Source organism: Hyaena hyaena, unplaced genomic scaffold (genome assembly GCF_003009895.1).
Source record: "Hyaena hyaena isolate Hyena2069 unplaced genomic scaffold, ASM300989v1 scaffold_363, whole genome shotgun sequence".
Taxonomy (NCBI): Eukaryota; Metazoa; Chordata; class Mammalia; order Carnivora; family Hyaenidae; genus Hyaena; species Hyaena hyaena.
Genome location: NW_024080995.1, coordinates 1,609,955 through 1,633,685, shown reverse-complemented (window position 1 = coordinate 1,633,685; position 23,731 = coordinate 1,609,955). Strand labels below are relative to the sequence as shown.

General features: G+C 36.1%; 1 protein-coding gene across 3 annotated transcripts in view; it reads right to left on the bottom strand.

Annotated features, from left to right (window-relative positions):
* SCN9A (sodium voltage-gated channel alpha subunit 9) overlaps positions 1–23,731 on the bottom strand; it is a 101,365-nt gene that overhangs the window by 15,149 nt on the left and 62,485 nt on the right. For all 3 annotated transcript variants that reach the window (XM_039250141.1, XM_039250142.1, XM_039250144.1), the window contains exons 17-20: positions 22,595–22,715; positions 13,025–13,179; positions 8,743–8,916; positions 3,358–3,480 (exon numbers count right to left, since the gene is read on the bottom strand). In XM_039250141.1, coding sequence (XP_039106072.1) covers positions 3,358–3,480; positions 8,743–8,916; positions 13,025–13,179; positions 22,595–22,715 — 573 coding nt within the window. The remainder of the gene's footprint in view (positions 1–3,357; positions 3,481–8,742; positions 8,917–13,024; positions 13,180–22,594; positions 22,716–23,731) is intronic.

Sequence of the window (23,731 nt, the reverse complement as noted above, 5' to 3'; positions counted from 1 at the left end):
AAAAACCTGATATATGTAAGGTGAAGTTGTAAATCTGCATAATCTAGAAAAAAGAAATTTCTAAGTATAAATGATAAAAAATAAATAAAATGTACATTTAAAGGTTCCTAGTCCTAGAATTGTCAGCGCTAAAATTTTCCCATATAGAGAAACCACTGGTATATATAAACTGGAGTTAAGGTTGGGAGTCTTTTAGTGTATGAACCCCTTATATTTAATTGGCCCTGCTAGTTGTATGCTACTGAATTCAGTTAAGACCTTGGGACCTCGGTTTCTTCATCTACAAAATAAGAGCCATCTGTTCAAATTTATTATTCTAGGTCTAAGTATCCTTTATATATAAGTCCTTGGCCAAATATAGATAATGCTTGCCTCGGTTAAAACAAGAATGAAGTAGTTTATCTTTAATACTTCCATTATTTCAGCTTTCAGCATTTCCACTGCTATTAATCACTGGTGCCTCTTGCCATTCCAATTTTCCTGCATGGAGACTATTGTAGCATTTATCACTCTCCAGATTTTCTTAATTATCCCATCTTTCAAAACCTACCTGTCTTTTTATATTTCAGCTCTAGTCTGTGAGTTCAAATGTGTTAAAGACTAATTTGTTAATTAAGAGCATTGTGCTCCCCCTTTTTTTCCAAATAGTGAAACATTAAGAATCTTTGACTCTGTCTGATTTTCTAGAGCAGGAGTTGGCAAGCATTTTCTTAAGTATTTTTAGGCTTTGAGGGTTATATGATCTCTGTTGCAAGTATTCAATTCTGCTCCCATAGCAATAGATTATAAACAAATGGGCATGGCTCAGAGGCAATACAACTTCTTTTACAAAACAGGCAATCAGTCTGTGGGCTTTAGTTTGTTGACCTCTGGCCTAGAGCAATAGTTATTACGGTAGGGTCTGTGGGCCATCGAGCTTCGATGCCAGCATACAATTCTATGAAAAACATTATGGATGCATTTTTTTTTAAAGAGATGAGTCATACTTTTATGAGATCTTTACAGTGTACATGGTACTAAATAAAAGGGCTAGGAAACACAGGAGTAGAGAATGAAGTTCAAAGTGGTCAACTCTTGTTCAAGCCTATATTTTCATCCTCACTTCCTGCGAATCTCCCCACTATGCTTACCACTGTGGCACATTTACCCTATTAGTCATTGTTCAAACATGCCTTGCACACTCAACTTTATGCTTCTCTACCAGGTAGCATCTCTGCCTGGAAGGTCTAGGTACCTGGGGTTTGGAGCCCACTATTTCAGTCATAGCTCCAAAGTCACCTCCCTGTGAGTCCTTCCTAGATTTCCCCAGGCAGCTACTCTAGCTTACGGTCCTAAAGTACTGTGTGCTTACCATTTTATAGTAGATGTCATAGAGTGACTACTGTTTTCCTGTTTGTCTCTCCATGACTTTTGTCCCTACTCAGTCTTGGGGGACTGGGGTCTCTTCACCACTGTACTCTTTTTATAGCCCAATAGCTGACACATAGTTGGTGTTTAAAATGTTTGCTGAAAGAATGTGAGCAATGGTGGTCTCTGAGGGAGATAGGTACATATTGGTCTGGTGAGCAGCCATTTGGGAAAGTTAGTAAGCTTAGGAGCCTCAAGATTCAAAGGAAGCTCACTACAAAATACCTCAAATCACTATTTCATTTACTCTTTAGAATTATCTTGCAGTGTGAGGAAATGTATCCTTTTTGCATGGTTAATAAATGCTAAAGCGATGTATCTGCTCCTCCAAATATATTAAAACATTCTCCTGTATCCTGTTCAGCTATATTATAGACAAAAAACAAAGAGCAAAGAGGGTAAAATAATGGGCTAGCTTAATTGCTGAGGGAAGTAGTTTTCTAAGGGAAAGTAAATTCTTCATTCATGAAAATGTCATATACAGTCTGTTTGAGTCCAGATATGAGTCATACGTTCTAGATCGATTGTAACATTCTACCAATGCTCAAAAAACGAAGTTAATGTCAATGGATTCCAATAGTGTCTTTCTGTATGATAGCACAACTTGTAATTTTTCAATTCTTATGTGATAAAAGTATTGAATTACACTTATGATTTTTTTTGTATAATTATGATCTCTCATATACACGAGAGCCATCAGACACTGGATGCATCCAACAGTAGACATGACAGTCCTAGTTTAGCAGGGATAACACTGAAGATCTGCTGAACTAAAAGCTCTGATAGTCACTTGAGGCTTCAGATTTCTGAGCCCCACCCCAGAGTTCTTGATTCAATAGGTCTGCAGGAGGCCTTGGTCATCTGCATTTCTAATAAGTTCTTAGATGATGCTGATGGCTGGTCTGTGGATCACACTTGGAGAAGCAGTGAGATAGACTAATCTGCGTGTTAAGTTGTTCAGGGACTACAGGTAGAGAGGCAGTCAGACACATAAGTACAAAAGAATATAATATAATATATATATATATAAAATAAGGATTTTGTGTGTCTGAACATGCCTGGTGGTGAAGAGACAAAGCAAATTTAAATTGAGGCTTCATGGCTGGGTAGGTGTCTGCTATGCTGGTGAGCTAGGGTTGAGACAGGGCAGGGAGAAGCACTCCCAGCCAAGAGAACAACAGAAGCATGAGAAAACAGGTACAAATCTGGTGAAAAATAAATTTGAGGAGGGCAGCAATAAATGAGGATATGGACTAATTAGAGAAAATAAGGTCATTATCATCCATGTATTTTATGAAGTTGCTAGTTTAATACAGCTCTGAAAGCTAAGTTGCCAATGGTTATTATTTATCTCAACTTGTTTGTCTCTGCAAAATGATTTCTTTTCAGACACCATGCAGCCTAGTGCAAATTCAGTAAATTTTCAGAGCTTTAGTTTTATCAAATGTAATTTGTATATCATTCTGCTATTATTGAAACATTTATCTTAAGGATGAAATTTAAGGTGGTGGCTAATGCCACCTTACTTCCATGATTTTTATTACTCCTACCAGGAGGGCTCTTTAAAAAAATGTTTTTTGAGCACCTGATACAAGTCCTTGATACTTTGTATATGGGAGATGTTATCAGAACTTTCACTTCAATTTTCTAGCATAGAGAAGATTTTCATTTAAAAAGGGAGAAGTCACTTATTTGGATTACTGTCTAACAGTATTATGTGAAGGAGGCATTACTGTATTTGATTTACTCTTTGTTAAATAATATGCACTGAATACTGTGTATATGCATATCTACACACACATATATAAACACTCCATCTATATGCCTATACATACACATATGTGTATATAAATATAAACAGTCCACAATTTCCACATACTTATTTTTTCATATTTTATGCTCCATTTAGGAAACAAGAATATTATATTAGAAAGTTTGACATTTTCTTACCCTCATTCCTTCAAATCTAGATAAAGCTCTTAGAGGTCTTAAAGCTCTAAGTGTCCGAAGGGATTTAATGGGGCCAAGATCTGAGTAGCCAAGAGTGTTTGCAACTAAAGTAACCAAAGAAACCTGCAAAAAATAAAATTTTCATTAATCATTTCAATGAAATAATAAAGCATAAGAAGGAAAAGTCAATTTCAAAGATCACAAACAGCAGACCAATAAGAATAATATGACTTTACATATCAAATTGTCTAATCATTGCCTAAAAATAGGTAAGATATACACTTTTGTAAGGAAATACATTTAAAGAAAGGTTAATAAAAATAAAAGAAATAATAGAAGGAGGGGCGCCTGGGTGGCTTAGTCGGTTAAGCGTCCGACTTTCGCTTAGGTCATGATCTCACGGTTCGTGGGTTCGAGCCCCGCGTCGGGCTCTGTGCTGACTGCCAGCTCAGAGCCTGGAGCGTATTTCAGAGTCTGTGTCTCCCTCTCTCTCTGACCCTCCCCTGCTCACACTGTCTCTCTCTGTCTCCTAGAAATAAATAAAAATTAAAAAAAAAAAAAAAAAAAGAAATAATAGAAGGAAAGTAGGCTATTTCTTTTTTTTTTTTTGGTTATTTCTTATACCTGAGTAAAAATCACACATTGTTTATACTTTTGTAGTCAATGGTTATGTACTTATTAATATGCTTATGCTTGATATACTTAATTAGATATGCTATATAATTAATTAGAGAAACTTATGTTATACATTTCTGCTATGCATTTAATTAGAGCAACTATCAAAATTTCAATTATAATAAAACCCAGGGCATAAGAAAGTGTGTGATTCCAAAGCTAAGTCATAAGAGTGTGGCATTAATTCAGCCAAATCTATGTCATAGTATAAACCTTATTCAAAACTGTTTTGAAGACTCATGATTTTGAGACGGAGCTAATTCCTCACAAGACTGTCCTGCCTTGTGATATCCCAAAACTGGCACCAAAAAGATTTACCTAGTAATAGATACTGGGAGAAAACCTCAATTGTATTGAAGAGAGCACAAAAGTAGATGATCTCACTGGCTTTATAATCAACACAGACATACAGACCATCATGTTATACCTGCTACAATTACCATAATCATAATGCAACAGACATTAGTGTTCTTATAATAAACTATCTTAGAAGAAAGAACATGGACAGAAATAAAATCAATACACATTTTGGTAACAGAGTAATGAGCTCCTCGATGACCTTACATCTGGATCTGTAAATGCATTAAGTTTCTGAGTACGTTCCATTTAAAATATTCATTTGTTTTTACACTGTGTGTAGCAAGAAGCAATGTCTAAGAACAATGTCCGGAATGCAGCTCTTCATTATGAATGAAGTCATGACTAAAAGATTCATGTTTTCCAGGGTAGACTAGGAACACTTGAGAGCCATTGTCTTATATTTAACTATTGACAGAGTAGAAAAATTAATTTGTCACAAGTTCACCACTCCTGCTATCAGAGACAAGTAAACTGATTTATGAATCAAGATGTGTTGAAGTCTTTTGTTCTTTCTCATGCAGTTACTTCCAAAAGTCTCAACTTGGTGGTACAACTTTGGTGGTACAGTGGTGAGCATGGCTGCTTTCCAAATGCCTCCGTGTAACATTGTTTATTTTTAAGTCTTTTATACAATATATCCAGCAGAACTAATCCTCTGTCCCTCATATCATTCTGAAATTCACCTACGTCATTCAGGTCTGTTATTTTCCACTTAAATACACTTAAGAAAATGTACTTTTTAATCAGAATAACAAGTATTCCTTTTTAATCAAGAAAAAAGTTTTCAAATGTTTATTATAATTTTTTTAATGTTTACTGATTTTTGAGAGACAGAGCATGAACAGGGGAGGAGCAGAGATGGAGACAGAATCCAAAGCAAGCTCCAGGCTCTGAGCAGTCAGCACAGAGCATGATGTGGGGCTCAAACTCACAAGCCTTGAGATCACGACCTGAGTCAAAGTTGGATGCTTAACCGATGAGCCATCCGGGCACCCCTCAAATGTTTATTATAATGGAAATAGCCCCTACAGAAATGGTAGACCTAATTTCCAAACCACTGTTAAGTGTTATAATATTGAATATAATAGATACATATTATTGAGAAAACTATAGATTACTCTGTAATATATGTATATATATGCATATACATTTATATACACATCTATTTATCTATGCATACATATGTATGTACACAATATATACCTAAACTGATGAATAATGTTCAGCCAAGTAAGTTTCAAATCAAGGAGCCCCCAGAAATCAAACAAGTCCATCCTGTGAATATCAAATCAGATTAATGGCTCTGAAACCTCAGTAGGCACCAGAATCATCTGGATGCTTGTTACAACAGTTTGCTGGGGTTCCAACAGCAGAGCTTCTGAATAGATCTTGGGTAGATCCTAAGAATTGCATTACTAACAAATTTCCATCAATGCTGTTGGTCCAGGGATCATACTTTGAGAACAACTCCTCTAGGTAATTGGCTTGGTTTTTGAGAAAAAAAAATAATCTCAGTTCCTCCTCTAAATCTGCATCTCTACCAGCAAGAATTTAGCATATAGCTCTGCTCTCCTTGCTGCATTATAAAAATATTATATCTATATGGAATACATAATTTACAGAATATATAATATATATTTTGGGGGGCACCTGGGTGGCTTAGTCGGTCGAGCATCTGACTCTTGGTTTTGACTCAGGTCATGATCTCACAGTCTGTGGGTTCAAGCCCCACATTGGGCTCTGTGCTGACAGTGCAGAGCCTGCTTGGGATTCTCTCTCTCCCTCTTTCTCTGCCTCTTGCCCCTCCAAATAAATAAGTAAATTTTTAAAAAGTATATATATATATATATATATATATATTTGTTTTTACATATATATTTACTTACCTTTTTTCAGAATATTAAATAATACTTCATATTGAAGCTATATACATCTTTGAACTTTGTATATTACATCCTTTTGAATAGTAAGAATCACCAGTTCAGATTTTCAAATGCAAAACAAAATAATTTTTTATTAAACAGCCATATCTCTTTCTTAATTTTTTAAATGTTTATTTATTTGTGTGTGTGAGAGAGAGACAGAGCATGAGCAGTGGAGGGGCAGAAAGAGAGGGAGACACAGAATCTAAAACAGGCTCCAGGCTCTGAGATGTCAGCACAGAGCAAGATCATGACCTAGCTGAAGTTGGATGCTTAACTGGTTGAGCCGCCCAGGCACCCCTCTCTTCTTAAAAACATTCAGTTATAACTCTAAACTTTTATTTCAAAGGCTGACTGATGAAAATAACTATGTTTGTGAAAATGTTTTTAAAGGATTTTAAATGTCTTAAATATTTAAATAACCTTTGAAAGATACAAACATATTTAATGGTTAAAAGAAAGGAAAAGAAAAAGCCTCCATTCTTTCTATCATTTCTTCTTATCTTGGTTAGCCTTTCTTTAAATCTATTATGTTACAAAAGCATCTTTCTTACCATTTATTTTTCTAGCCAGTAACTGGATAACATATATATAAAGGTAAATTAAAAAAACAAACAATATGAAATCACTAATACAAAGTATCAAAAATTAGAGATCAGATTTCACAGAGAAAGCCCAAGAGAATATAAGAGGTGTAATGTATAGCTAGTGATTCCTTCATTAAAAAAATGTTTTTGCACATCACCTATCAGGAAAACAAAAATGTTATTTATTGTTTTTAATATTTTATATTTTGACCTGTTAAAAAGAGCTTACTGAACTTTGGAAAATAATTGAGAAATTAAACTTTTGAGTAGATATGATGAGTTTTGGCTTAATTTTGCAGTCAGGTTTTGCTATTTATAGTTATTCTTACTTATAATTTTGATATCTATGAATGATGCTATATTTTTCTTTTCTGAAAAGTCTGAGGATCCAAATTGTTGGTTAAATGTTAGAGTACTTGTTAAAATTATAAAAATTTGCATGTTACCCTCTAATTCCGGACATCAGATGGAAAACAACTCTCTAAAAATTATAACTTATTACAAGATGTTGCTTCCCTAGCCACAAAGACTGGATTTTGGAAAATCTAGGAAAATTAGTAAAGGATGGAAGAACATATATCATTAAGAAAAATTAGATTGGGAGATTGAGGTCATAAATTAAGAAAGCCTTTTGAAATAATATAAAATATAATAATGTACTTATTATATGTGATATACTATTAAATTATAACCTTAACATATAAAATAAAATAGAGAACACTAAATAAGAATAAATTAATAAAATTGGATGTTGCACCATTTCTATTTGAGATGCCTTAATCTCATGGCTGTTTTGGGATCTCTTTCTTATTTTAACAAGATTCCCCAAAATATTTTTGCTTTGTTAAAAATAATTTGTAAACTGAAGCATTCTTATATATTTTCCATCACTCAAGTATTGCAGAGTTCTCTGAATGTATTACTTGACATTGTCAATGCCTATTTTTCTCCACTGCCCCTCCAGAGACAAAGGGTAGGGTGGATGTTTCAGGTGGGGGCAAGAGCTGTGACTCATTTTGGTTTTCCCTTTAATTGGGACAGAGATAAATATTTTGAAATTCATGCCTCTCCACTTCCCTGACAGGCAGCTGTATAGCATTTGTACCACCACTTTCACATAACTTTCAGCTATCATATCAACTTGATACATACTTGGTTGTCTTTTATTTTCTAATTTTATATTGTAAAGAAAATCAATATTTTATCTTTTTAAAAAAATTAATGTTTTATCTATTTTTGAGAGAGAGAGAGAGAGACAGCATAAGCAGGGGAGGGTCAGAGAGAGAGGGAGATACAGAATCTGAAGAAGGCTCCTGGCTCTGAGCTGGCTGTCAGCACAGAGCCCAACACGGGGCTCAAACCCACGAACCGTGAGATCATGACCTGAGCCGAAGTCGGATGCTTAACTGACTGAGAAACCCAGGCACCCCAATATATTTTATCCTTTTAATCTGTGCCTCTACCCTCTTCCATTCTCACCCCCCACTTCCTAGTGTTTCCTTTTGTTCTTCCCAACAGGAGTGATATTTGAAATCTGTATGCATACCTGTATATAGAATCATATTTTTCCTTATTGCAGAAAACACATGCAAAAGTAAATTATAAATGTTAGAATGGCACAAAAAATAATTCACATTCATTGAAGAAATTCTGTTTTAGTACTCTTTACAGAGGTATTTCTACTGGTTAAATTAATATTTCAAAAAACCTCATAAAGGTATAATTTGAAAGTATAAAAAGCTAACCAAAATTAAAACGATAACAAACACACTAATGAAGGTTCTTCAGAAAACTTATTTACAAGAATAAATCCTCTTTTAAAATTTACTTAAAGTACCTACATCAACAATTAAGAAATCCAGCCAACACCAGGCATTGGTGAAATACGTTTTATAACCATATGCTACCCATTTTAGAAGCATTTCCAGAATGAAGATATAAGTGAATATCTTATCAGCATACTCGAGGATAATCTTAATGGTCTTTTTCTTTTCAATATATATATCTTCAAAAGCCTGTGAAAATAATAGTCAAATTTCAAGTCACATCCAACTTAAAACTTATGATTCATAACAAACACAGGAAATAACATTCTGATGGAGAAACCACTGAAAGATAATACTATTATGGGCTGGCTGACTTTCTTCTAGATTACAGCTACTATGTAACACTTAGCTCTAGACTTCTTACCAGTATGTGCTGCTGGGCACCAGGGATTAAGAGAAAGGATGCAAAGAATAAAATTATTTATAATCCTCTAAAACTAACCATGATCTCTGAAACCTTACAGCAATTTCCACTTCATCTGACTCCCCTTGATCTCTCTTCAAGTGGGATAAATCCTAATAACTTAAGACATGATCCCCAGATCAGCTTGTCATATATATTTTTCTCACCCTACACTCTCCTTCACACACACTAGTAGAATTTGGAGCCTCTCCATCAGTTCTTATATGCGTGCACACTCCCAGTGCCTAGCACTGTGTCAAGAACACAGCAGGAGGCAAGGAAAAGTTTGCTCAGTGAATGAGTGCAGTAGCTTAATAGGGCTCTAAAACACAGAGGATGGTTTCTTTTTTTTAAATTTTGCACAATATTTTATCATTCATTGAATGCTTTAGCTTTACAAATCACTATTACATTGATTCCATGAATGTGGCATCTTTTAACACTCTTCTAGAACTTTTATTAAGTAACAGATGATGATTCTGTGGTCATAGTCACAAGTCTCTTGGGAAATAATTTGAAGAGACTTAACAAATTGAGCTCACTGAGGACACTGAAATTGACTGCTGACCTAAACAGCTGTAGAGTATTAGGATTTAAGAGAGAGAGAGAGGGTGAGTGTGAGCTGGGGAGAAGGGCAGGATGGGGGAAAGAGAGAACCTCGAACAGGCTCCACGTTCAGTGTGGAGCCCAACACAGGGCTCAATGCGATGACCCTGAAATCATGACCTGGCCAAAGCCAAGAACTGGATGCTCAACCAACTGAGCCACCTGAGCACCTCAGGATTTTCTCTTTTGTTTTTAAACAATAGTCACTTTGTTGAATAACACGAAAGCAAAAGGGACTGTACCCTTATAGTGGTTGACATTATACTACCTATCCATAGCCATGGGCTTGTCCACTTTATTCTTCTTATTCCAAGTTCTTCTGTCAATACTTTCAAAATGACCCTTGGCACTTATTGCAAACTGTTAGTATCAGTATTGAAGAAGACAGAGAAGTTGGGACACAGACAATGGGGAGACCTACCAATATGATAAAAGGTTCTTTTTTTCTAATTTTTAAAAGGTTTATTTATTTCCGAGAGAGAGACAGCGTGAGCAAAGGAGGGTCAGAGAGAGAGGGTGATACAGAATCTGAAAGAGGCTCCAGGCTCTGAGCTGGCAGTCAGCACAGAGCCTGACACAGGGCTCAAACCCACAAACCATGAGATCATGAACTGAGCCGAACTCTGACGCCTAACCGACTGAGCCACCCAGGCGCCCCTAAAAGAATGTTCTAGCACCTGGCAGAGGTTCTAAAAGTCAGTAGTACTGAAGTGCAAGAAGAAACTTCCAGACTTCAGGGGTTTCTGGCCTCCCTTCTCCAGGTTGTGGAGGAATCAGGCAAGCTACCGAGTTAAACTATGGCAATGCTTCAGTACTTGAAAGGCGAAATTTTTTTAAGTTTATTTATTTATTTTGAGAGAGAGAGAGAGAGTGAGTGGGGGAGGAGCAGAGAGAGAGAGAGAGAGACTGAGAGAGAGAACCCTAAGCAGGCTCTGTACCATCAGTGCATAGAGCCCGATGTGGGGCTTGAACCACGAACTGTGAGATCATGACCTGAGCCAAGATCAAGAGTTGGACACTCAACCTACGGAGCCACTCAGGTGCCCCCTTGAAATGCAAAGTTTAAGGAAGGGGCTTTATCACAAAGAATGAGAGTGAGATTCCTGGAACTGAGGCGGAGAGCAGGACCAGTAGCACGTCTTGATGCTGAGAGCCAAATACTGTGCCTGAGTACACCTTGCTCTGCCTAGTCCCAGAGCTGGGACTAGGATTCAGTCTGTAGGGCACCTAGCTGCCTTCCCGGACGTGTTATGTGCCTGTGGGAGCAAGGGGGCAAGGACGTATTATGAGCTCTACCAATGTGGGGTGTAGGTTCTACTGTTACTCATTTCAGTCACCACTCATTTGTTTCTACGTGGTGTGTACTCTCCTTTTTGAGGAACCACAAGTCAGTGAAAAATTATAATAGCTTTGATTTTAGACCTCAGTTAGGAGTCTATCATTTACTAGCTTTAGGACATTAAACAACTTTCTCGACTCTCCACCTAGCTTCCTCGTCGGTAAAAGAAGCAAAATAATTGTAATTTCACAGGATTGTTTACATTTAAAGTGAAAAACCTATATAAAGATCTTGAAGCATAATAAATATGTACTAAATTAGAGTCATTACCTTCCATTCATTTTATAGACAGGTATTTTAAAAATCTAGCTCACATGGCAAACTCCGAGTAAAAACAGCAGTTTCTTAAACTACCTCTCTCTTTTCTTCTTCATATAATTCAACTGAATATCAGTTTTGAGAGTGTCCCTTGCCAAAAGCGTCACCTTCCTTTGGACATTTTGAACAAGGGATTACTCTAAACTTTAATTTTTTTGTACTCTCCTTTCTAACAGTCTCAGTCACATGGGTGACTCAGCATGGAAGAAACTTCCTTACTTATTAGGAATACAGGATAATGCAGATATTGTCAAGATTCGTGCTTGCATTCCACCAGATGAGAAGAGTAGCATTTTTTAAAATTCATTTTCTGTTTCAGGAGAGGCAATCACTGAGGGCCCTGTGCATCCCTGCATGTTCTCATCGGATAGGCCGAGAACACAAGGCCCTGACCGCTCTTCATTCTGGCTATTTCTGAGGATGGCTTTTGCATTGAGCAATCTTGAGAAATGAGACAATGTCTCTGTCTGGGACAAAAAGCAAGTTTGGATACTGCTTGCTATAAAAGGACAGGGTTCCCTAAATTTAGGGCTCTTCAGATGTGATGCTAACCCACTGTGTGTGTACTAGTCATTTAACCCCCTGCCATGCCCCCATGAGACTTGGGGGTTAGGGGGCCAACACAAACATGTTGAAAGTCGTGTTGCTTCCAACATAATGGAATAAAATCCTTTGTCTCTGACTTGGAAGTTTCATATGTTCTACCACCATCCATGAAATGGTCAGAGGTTAACTTCTTATAAGTAGAATAAAATCCAACCCCAGATCCATGAAGACTATCTATGAAGCAATTCACAATGTTCTTGAGTATTCTGTTTTTAGTATAATAGAATTTTCAGTGGTATCTCTAGGTGGAACTGGGCTTCTAATGGCTCATCTCTGGTCGTGTCAGCAGGAAAGACAGATTAAGTAAGAAAAGGCTCAGGGAGCATGAAACCCTCCTAGATCCCTTTCAACTCTCATAGCAAGTGCTTGGTATATTATATGTACAAGAATGAGAACATTTCTCATTCTCCCCCTAATGTTACAGTTTGTTTTCCAAGATGCTTCATAAGCTGATACTACCTATCTTTGTTGCTGTGCCTATGGCTGCCACTCTCCTCCCTGTATTTGCTCTTCCTCCAACATCACTTTCTATTAATGAGCAACTTTTAATTTTCTGAATACCTCATGATATTTTATGCTTCCTTATCACTGTGTGCTTGTTCCCCTCAGCCCATCCTGTCTGGCTGGAAGATTCCTACTCATTTTTCTAGATCTTGCAAAACACCAACTACCTTTCTGAAATTCCAAGCAGACAATAGTTTGTCTCTTGCTACAGACCTTTATCAAGTATATTCCTCACTTACAAACACATCCCAGTGCTGTAATCACTTGTCCCTCTCTCCCCAGTGCTCTCTGGACTCCTTGAGAAAAATACCTGGATCTTAGCCACCTTCACAGTCAAGGCAGCAAGAATAATGCCCAACCTGTAGGAGTGCTCAGCAAATACTTACTGAACTAAGCTAAACTTTTGCCCTAGCACTAATCATAGGGCTTCAGTTTTAGGTAAAACAACTTTTTATCCTCCAACTCATTTATTAACAATACTGACTTATTCCAGTGATTTCTTTAGGTGTCACATCACTTACCAGAGCACCACTGCTGAGCAGGATCATGAGAACAATAAAGCTTTCAAACCAACTGTGTTCAACTATTCTGTAGCAGGTTTTCCTGATGTTCCACCAGATTTTTCCTTTCCCTGACTCTATGTCAACTTGGCAGCATGGGAACCTCCGCACACAACCTGGAAAGAGAGACATGCATGTAAAATCTTGATATTCAGAATAAATAAAATGCTTAAAATACCCTATTTAATGTGAACCTTTCCCTGTGATGCCCCTCAGTGGAATAATTGCTAATGTTTACAATATGGCTTTAAATAGATTCAACTTGAATAGATTCAATTAAAAATAACGTGTCAGTTATTTCTAACTTGAAGTGTATTCTTGTCTTCTGTACTTCCTTGATTTCTCATCAATCTCTTCCACAATGTTTAACCCACTTATTTTTTTTCTTTACTGCAGTACTAATAATGTGCTGGTACATGATGAACACTGAATGAATATTAAACTCAAATCTGAGGACAAAATGCTTTTCAGGATCTTCTTGGCTGACAAACTAATTTTCCTTAATGTGGATCTCATCTACAATTTTCTGATACTCTGTTAAAAAAAACCATCTTTGCAGAGCACCATTCTAGACAATATTAAGGGAATTGGTAGAAGTTTCTAAAATTATATTCAAAAGAAATAGATCTTGATTAGGAGATTAGAAGATGCAGGTAAAATTGTTTCAAGTAGTCTATTTTAAAAACAATGTGGGTCACCTGGGTGGCTCAGTTGGTTAAACTTCTGACTTGGGCTCAGGTCCTGATTTTGTGGTCCGTGGATTGGAGCCCCACATCAGGCTCTGTACTGACAGCTCAGAGACTAGAGCCTGCTTCAGATTCTGTGTCTCCCTCTCTCTCTGCCCCTCCACTGCTCACATTCTGTCCCTCTCAAAAATAAACATTTAAAAAATGTTAAAAAAAAAAACAAAACAACTCTGTCTTTGGGATCCTAGGTGTAAAACATGCTGTTTTGGTAAGTTGAGGAACATTTACTTTAAAATGTTTCAACCATTTATTAAGTATCTTTTGTATACTTAGCTGTGTACATAGTTTCTTTTCCTCAGGGAACTTATTCTTGGTTTTGGTTAGGCAGATGGATACAGAAATAAATGACTGTAACTGGATAAGGCAACTAAAATCACAGCTGTAACGGGGTTATTTGGTAGCATGGAAGAAGCCCACCTAACCTGGCTTGTTTGCCGTGGAGAAGGCTGGAAGAGGCTTTGTGGAAGGAAGAGCTGGAGCCTGAATTGAGTCAAAGTATTAGCCAAAAAGAGAATGGGTGGAAGGCCAGGCCAAAAGGAAGCAAATTGTGTTATGCATAGGAATTATAAGCAGTTCAGAACTGTGATGAAAGCACAGTATATACAGGAGGCACGTGTGAGAAATTAGGTTAGAGTAATTGGTCAGATTATGGAAAGCATTTTCTACCACATGAAGGAGTTTGGTGCATATCCTATAGACATTGAGGAGTAGGTGAAGGGTTGTAAGCAGAAAATGATATAGGCAGATGCAATTTAAATAGATGTCAACAGTTAAACGAAGGATACTCTGGAAGAGAGGAAAAAGGAGGCTGAAAGTATAGAAAGACTCAGAGCCAGAAAACCATTTAGAATTCTGGTATAGTAGCCTTAACAAGATGGATAGGTTATGGCAACTTCTAGTTTCTAGAGCAATAATAGACTGAAGACATGTTTGGCAGATGAAGTCAGCAGGATTTACAGACTTATTGGATATGTGATGTAAGAGAAAGGAAGGACCCCAGAACAACTGAGTGAATGTCAGCAATGAAATGAAAAGCAAAGGTGAGGGAGCCACTTGGCAGGGTTTGAGTTTGAGATGCTGGTGGGACTTCCAAATACAAATATCCTGTAGATATTCAGAGGTCTAAATTGAAGCTCAGGGGAAAGTCTGGGCTAGGAAAGAACAGTTTTTGAGGTCACACCAAAAATATATTTTAGGGTAAGGAGGGAAAACGACCAAGTCTGGAGCATTTTAGAACAGTAATATTAAGGAACAGAATGCAATGGTATGTTGGAGTCAGCTCACCCAAGCTCTTGATAACTCATTGTTAAATTGTCAAAAATCTTTGTGAGCCTGTTAAATGTAGCACTCCTCAAGAATTAAATCATATGAACTTAAAATTATAACTTACTTTGGTTTTTTTGGTTTTTTTTTAATGTTTATTTTTGAGAGAGAGAGAGAGAGACAGAGTGTGAGTAGGGGAGGGGCAGAGAGAGGGGGAGACACAGTCCAAAGCAGGCTCGAGGCTCTGAGCTGTAGGCACAGAGCCTGATGTGGGGCTGGAACTCACAAACTGTGAGATCACGACCTGAGTCCAAGTCGGACACTTAACCGACTGAGCCACCCAGGCTCCCTGAAATTGTAACTTACTTTTGAAAAGACAAGAAATACTTCAAACATATCACTTTCTAATCATTTTACTTTTATCAGTGTTCTTGAGTATATTTCTATCTTCTCTCTGGATTATGGAAAATTTGGACTACTATCATCTCTTCCCAACTCCACATTTGGTAAAGTCACATCAGTAGTTTGAAATAAGCAATGATGGAGATCTTTACACTACAAACATCATCAAATGCTATAAACCAGGGCTTGTTGGTTTTCTAGAGTAAATTTAAGAAAGTAATGGAGGACATGTTAGTAAAATATATAAAACAATAAGAATGTCATATTCGTAGCCATGACACTATGAATAACACAAAACATTGAGTAAATATTCTTTCATTATTCAAATTCTATTATCAGAGGTTTGCAAACATCATTGACGAATGAGTCAAGTTCTAACATATAGTTTCTTTGTCTCACTTTCACCTTACTGATTAACAGAATTGAAAATACTACCAACCTTCGGGTTAATACTATACTTGTTCATCAATTGCAATCATTGATTATTTATCAATGCCAAAATTTACCAAAATTTAACAAAAGCATTCTGTGAGAATCAATGAGCTATATGTACAACAAGGAATATTGTTTATATTATTACTTGTAAATCATGTGCCACACATTCTTTATATCTATAAAATTTATAATAAACTGATGTATATCTGCATACTTTTTTTCTTGAAGAATAATTGTGAAACATTTACCTGTACTCCACTAGGACACGTGGAATAAGAGAAAAGCTTGGAGAAGGAGACAGAGTGGAAGTGGGAGAGATGTACAAGGGGCTACAGTCAACAAGTCAGGGAGTAATTAGGTTCATAAAGGACTGGTGAACAGAACCATTACCAAGAGAGATCCAGAAAGATAATGACTGAAATTTTAAAATGTAAATATAAAAAATTGAAGTCGATTTTAAAAACCTCACAAATTATAAAAGAAAAAAATTAAAAAGTAAATATAAATAAATAAACCCACAATTACTTTGAAGAAGAAAAGGATTGAAAAAAGGGGAACTACAACCAATTGCTCTCTTAAAAATTTTCCTTTCAGAACCATCATGCACTCCTGGTGGAAATGTAAATTACTGCAGCCACTGTGGAAAACAGCATGGAGGCTCCTCAAAAAGTTAGAAATAGAAACACCATATGCTCCAATAATTTCACTACAGGGTACTTACCCAAAGAAAACAAAAACACTAATTTGAAAAGATACATGCACCCCTGTGTTTATTGCAGCATTATTTAAAATAGCCACGTCCATTGATAGATAAATATATGTATAATATACATATATATATCTGATACATATATATCTCATGGGTTATTACTCAACCATAGCAAAGAATGAGATCTTGCCATTTGCAACAATATAGATATATCTAGAGGGAATTCTGCTAAGTGAAATAGTCAGGGAAAAACAAATACCATATGATTTCATTTGCATGTAGAATCTAAGCAACAAATGAATAAGAAACATACAAAAAGCAGAAACAGACCCATAAATAGAGAAAAAACTGATGGTTTTCAGGGGTAGGGAATGGGGGGATGGACAAAAGGGGTGAAGAGGAGTGGAAGGTACAGACTTCCACTTGTGAAATAAATTAGACACAAGGATGAAAGGTATGGCATAGGGAACACAGTCAATGATACTACACAGAATAGCATGGTAGGTGACAGACGGTAGCCACACTTTTGGTGAGCAGTAACATACAGATTGGTGGAATCACTATATTGTACACCTGAAACTAATATAACATTGTGTGTCAACTATACTTCAATTAAAAAAACACTGAAAACATGTTTTCCCTTCCAATTGGAGGGAAGGTAAAGAGGTGGGAGAGCACTTTTTAGATACTTGTTTCAGAGATCTGAAAGGTAGCCATTAAAAAAATAATTTCCTGTTTTATAAAACAATGTATTTAATTAAAAATACTGAGCCTATCAAGTGAAAACTCAGATAATCATAAAGTGTATGACTTGAAATAACAAAACTAGAATTCTCTTAAACTGTACTGTTTAAGCAATGTCTTTTTATAGTTTCTTTCATGATTCTAAAATGTAGTTAGTTCATTGATCCAAGTAATATAAGGTATATCTGGCACTCGAATTTCCAGCACTATAAAAATGTAGCAAGCTATGTTTTGTTTTATTTTGTGTTGTGTTGTTTCTCAAAGGTGTCTGGTGTTTTTTGAGGTTGTGTGTATCTTATGTGTTCCTGTCCTTTCTCTCTGGAAGATTTTAAGCTTCCAGAAGGCTAAAACTGTATCAGTTATTTCCTTTATTTCTGCTCACAGTACTCAACTATATTCTTCTACATGGTTTAATATGTCAGGTATAGTTGACTTAAAAGACATAATTCCCCTCCAAAAATAGTTCTAAAATAATCCAAGCATTAGTCATGATCTGAAAGGTCATATCTCTGCAAATTCTAGAATTCACAAATATTGGATGAAAACTGGAATAGATAGGATGAAAAAAAAAACCCCAGAGTGAACAGAAAATATACGTGTGCCTTCATTATCCAATATTAATTATAGTTAACATAACCTCAGATCTGAATGAATTTATCTTCATTGTATTTAAAACAACCATACCTCTCAAATGTATTCACTAAGGTTAGAATATTTTAGAGGCTTTTAAAATATATTTTTAATATTTATTTATTTTTGAGAGAGACAGAGTGCGAGCGGGGGAGGGGCAGAGAGAGAGGGAGACACAGAATCCAAAGCAGCCTCCAGGCTCTGAGCTGTCAGCACAGAGCCTGATGTGGGGCTCAAACCCATGAACCATGAAATCATGACCTGATCCAAAGTCGGATGCTTAGCCTACTGAGCCACCCTGGCACCCCTGGAATATTTTATAAAGTGGGAGAATAGTAAAAAGTAGGATCAAAAATTAACTCCCAGATAATTTCCTCCTGAGCAAAAGAACACCAGAAGGAGTGAAAAAATTTAGGATAGAATTTTTTTATATTAACGTAATGCTTTTGACTTTATAACTTATTTCAAAATAAAAACAAAGGTCTTCTGTGGAACACAATATATCTGCCTCAAGTATAATTACCAGAGGATAAAGTTGTCCCTCTTAAGATTTTACTATCTGAGACTTATTTTTGTCAGTCTTAAAATTGAAGAGAAATATTATTCTTAGGATTGAGGCAGCAACAGGGACTATACACTCTAATTGGAAAAGTAAGCTTTTTATCTAAGACAAAGGTTTATAAATATTGCCCTCAGGATTTATCACACCTCAGGGAATTTCTCACTCTTATTTTGAGGCAGGAGTACTCGACCACCAGTCTGGCTTTTATGCAAAGGCATATCCTAGGAGATTTCCAACCTAGCTGGTTGGCAATGTTACCATATCTTCTTTTTTAAAGGGACTATTAGTTAAATGTAAACATAACAGAGAACCTCTCAAACATTTTAATGGGTCCCCATGGGTAAATGCTATTTCTTTTGGGTGGCTTCATTAATTTGTTCTCGTGATGTGTTTCATAAACTCTATACTAGGTTTCATCATGTTAAAGTAGTCCTCTCCACACCTCCCCCCTCCCTGACACAGAAGAAAACCCTAACCATCACTGACCTCTCCCATGTATCACTTATCTGCCTACTAAATATCTACATATTTATTTCGGCAAGGGACAGTGTTTTTTTTATTGCTTTATCTCTCTCCAGTGCACACTCTGGGCCTGAAATACAGAAGATGTTTAATGATTATTTGTTGATTGGATGCAAGAATAATTAAGTGAATAAATGGTGAGAGGCTCAGCAAATTAGATGCCCTGTTTGATTTATCAGGCTGAGCCTCTTAGCCCAGAGGGTTCAGCAAGTATAATTTTTAGTGGAGCACAGCTGCTCAGAGTGATGTGACTTATAGATATGTGTTTCCTCATAAATTTTCTTGCCTTTTTTTAAAAAAAATTATTTGTTTAATTTCTTAAAATGTTTATTTATCTTTTAGAGAGATATGGTGAGTGGGGGAGAAGCAGAGAGAGAGGGGAACAGAGGATCTGCAGTGTCAGCAGCGAGTCCAATGCAGGGTTTTGAACTCACAAACTGTGAGATCATGACCTGAACCAAAGTTGGACGCTCAAAGGACTGAGCCACCTGGGTGTCCCCATTTACATTTTTTATTGAGGTAGAACATATATTTAGCATAGTATACCCATCATAAATATATAGATTAAAATACTCACATAATAGTCTTGTAGGTCATGACATAACATTTTAAGCACCCAGAAAGCACCCCCATGTTCTTTCCCAGTCTGTACTCTCTAGAAGTAACTACTAGTCTGATTTCTATCACTGTAGGTTGATTTTGCCTATTCATCCCCCATCCCCAGCTTTACTGAGATATAACTGATGATTTAAAACTGTATATATTTGAGGTGTGTGAATTGATAATTTGATATTAAATATACATTGTAATATAATCATCACAGTCAAATTAATGAACATAGCCCATCTTCTCACACAGTTACAATTTCTTCTTTATCTGTGTGATGAGAACATTTAAGATCTACTCTCTTAGCAAATCTGAAGTATACAATATAGTATTGTTAATGATAGTCCCATTTTTGCTGTAGCTCTTCAGAACGTATTTACCTAATGTAAACTTTGGCCCTTAGTAAATTTTCAATTTTTAAGGTCAAAGTTCATCTGAAAATGTGTTTCTATAAACCTCTTATACATTAGACTCAATTTAGAAGTTATAAATAATCTGAGAGGACTCACATAAGTATTCTCATTGGAGCTTTGTAGGACTAAAATAAACTTTGTAAAGTTTAATCTCAGTGAGATAGCACCTACAGTCTGAAATAGCTTAGCATGAATCCTTTCTGCAGAAGGCTTAAATTTTTCTAAAGCCATTTTCTAATTTGAAGACACAATTTGATAAACCCAACTTCTTTCTAGTTATCTTGAATTTTAAGTTAGGGTCATTAATAAACTCAATAGAGGAAATCTTGGTTGCATCTGTTCATATTTAATGGTGCTAATCAATATATTGAGAAATAGGCAACACCTGATGAAATTCTTAAATTTTCTAAAGGAAACACTTCTAAAGGAAACTGTTTTGCTCATGGTACTAATTTCAGCAAAGAAAACATTACTACCAATTGGGTGTCATACTTGTTTGCTGCTCACATAAAATGAAATTTAGCTTGTATTTAAAGAATGTTCATGCACCCATTGTAGTTCAAAGATCTCTTTATTTGACATGTATTTTATTCACTGCCTGAGTGCTAGAGACAGGTTGAGAAAATCATAGAGGATGAGCACAAGTCAATGACTTCTACAAAAAATACTGATTCTGAGAATAATAGATACCAAGTCATTAGCATCAACACGGTGCTATCAGAACTTCTATACAGGACTGTAAACAAAATTTTTTTTTTTAATTTTTAAAAATTTTTTTAATGTTTTATTTATTTCTGAGAGAGAGAGAGAGAGGGACAGCATGAGCAGGGGAAGGTCAGAGAAGGAGGGAGACACAGAATCTGAAGCAAGCTCCAGGCTCTGAGCTGTCAGCACAGAGCCCAACACGGGGCTCAAACCCACGAACCATGAGATCATGACCTGAGCTGAAGTTGGACGCTTAACCGACTGAGCCACCCAGGCACCCTATCAAAATAGTTTTTAAAAAATTAAAAGAAAAGGAGAAGAAGGATGTTAGGAACTGTGGTAATTAATTTGTGTTTTCTCATTTAATGTCCTCAGTATCCCTATGGTTCAGATGTGATTGTTATATCTGTTTTGCAGATGAGGAATTTGAAATTTAAGATTGAAAAATGTGCTCTAGGTCTCCCAGAGAATTAGCAGTAGGCCAGTCAGAAGTCATACTTATCAGGCTCTAAAGCTTGTGGTCTGTGTTATTGTATTATACTGCAACTCTAGAATAGACTTGTGTATTTACTTGAATAACACAATATTTGATTAGAAAATATTGCATACATTTATAGCGCAAGTTCAAAGTCACTACTTTGAATAAAATCCTTGAAAAATTCCAGGAGTAGTAAGTTCAATAAGTCAGAAAGTGAAAAGGAATCAAAGGAGTTACTTTTAGAAGAGACTGAAATGCAAAAGGCTTTAAATGCTGTTAAGGACTTCAGGTTTTATCCTACAGATGAATGGTTCTCAGCTTTTAGTGTGCATTAGAATTCCCTGGAGACTACACCCTATCCCCAGAGTTTCTGATCAACTGGGGTTTCTGTAATCAACTTGTGGCTAGAATGAAAGAGGCCAGGGCTGAATCAAAGTCTTTAGCCTGAGAGGCAGGATAGATCATGATGTCACTAAGTGAAATAAAGACCAGAGAACCCTTAGATTATATGGGTGAGAACTCACTAAAGTTTGTTTTAAACTTAGTATACTTCAAATATTTAAAGGCAACCAGTGGAGATGACCATACCGGGAACTCAAGTATGAGATCAGGGGGAAAGATAATAATTTAAGAGTCAAACAACACAGAAATAAATGTTTAAGGTGTAGACATGGATAAAACCCCTTAGGGCTGGAGATTAAGAAGGTAACAGCATTGAGACGTGGGGAGACACTGGTATTCAAGGGATGTGTGTAAAAATAGTCACTGAAAGAAAGAGGAGAAGAAACTCAACTCTCAGAGATGCAAAAGAAGAACAAAGGCAGAGTGTGGCTTCTGAAACCAAGGAAAGGAAGGATTTTGAGACAGACTGTGGTTAACAGTATCAAATGATGTACTGAAAGTTGGTGGGTGGCTTCAACTCTTGATGATAAATAGGACAGTAGTAGCCTCTATCCCATTAAGCTGTATTCTAGTGGTTCCACAGAACTGGAAAAGTGAATTAAGGATCTAAAATGAGAAGTATGAGCATCCTGAGTAAGTAAAGTGCTTTATAGTATAACATCCTGTCATCATAAATTATTGTTAGTAAAGTATCTTAAGTGTGGAAGCTGAAGCTTTGAAAGCTTCAATGATTACCCTTGGTCATAGAGCCATGGCTGAATCAGCATACAGTGGAGTCTTCTGACTTCACTGAATAACCCCTGGTAAGTATTAGGTTTTAAGATAAAATCCCAAATACCAATAAATGGATGGCTAACCAAGGTCTTGATTTTTCTCTTACCATCTGTAGACCATGGTCTTGATTTTTCTCTTACCATCTGTAAAACAGGCCTCTGGCTCATCTGAATTTATAGGTTCAGCCTCTGCTTCTTCTCCTTCTCCTGGCAGAGGGTTATCAACTGTGCTGCACTCAGAGGAACTCGACCGGTTCAATCTCTAAAAAGAAATGCACCACCCCACCAGGCACTTCATTTAGAGGTTATTCAAACCTTATATTCAAGCCATACTTAATAATAATCAAAGTCATGCAAAGTGTTATGAGAAAAGATTAACAAGTATGATGGTCATAAAAACATATAAACACATACTGAGGTCAAGTAACCTTACAATGCATCTATGTTTGATCTTTCTATCTACACATCCTGTGAAAATTAAATTTTATTATTTTTAGTATGCTAGCAAGTAAGTATACAGACAGAATTAGCATAAGATAATTTTTTGGTAAACTATAGCGTTTATAATGTATTGGCCACATTTTTATTATGTTTTATGTTTAATATAAATTTGTGTACACCAATAATTATTATATTCAGACAACCAAAACCCTAATAGGAATAATACAAGTGCCAAGTTTCCAGTGCCTGTTAACTGAATGATCATATCTGACAGTTGGCAGAAAAAGCTTATTGATATTTAAAATTTTTTAAAAAGAAATAAATTATTGTAAAATGAAATACAAACATATTTCTTCTATTGTCTCTTGGATTTAGGAATATGTATCAGGATGATATAGATAGAAGGCTTTTCACCACGACAAAAAAAAAAGTCAATATTTATATTGGAATCAAAATGCTAAAGACCATACTAATTATTTCATCCAACACAACCCATTTTAGTATAAAATTTCAGGATATAGTTGAAAAGATCATAAAGTATTATTTTTAATGTCAAAAGATAGTGGCTACCAAAGAGAGCACCACATGCAAAATCTGAAACAAAGATTTATGAAATTAAACATGACGGACTCACACATGAGAGGAATGAATTCATTGCCATTATGATCATACAATTGATCATAACACAAGTTTTTTCCACCCAGAAATTTACAATCAAACATGATGTTATGCACTTACATATACACAGAAATTTTAGAAAAAATACATACAGCAATTTTCTGTCAATTTTCCCTAATATTGCTTTATAAGGGGTAGAGAAGCACATCAATAGAAGAG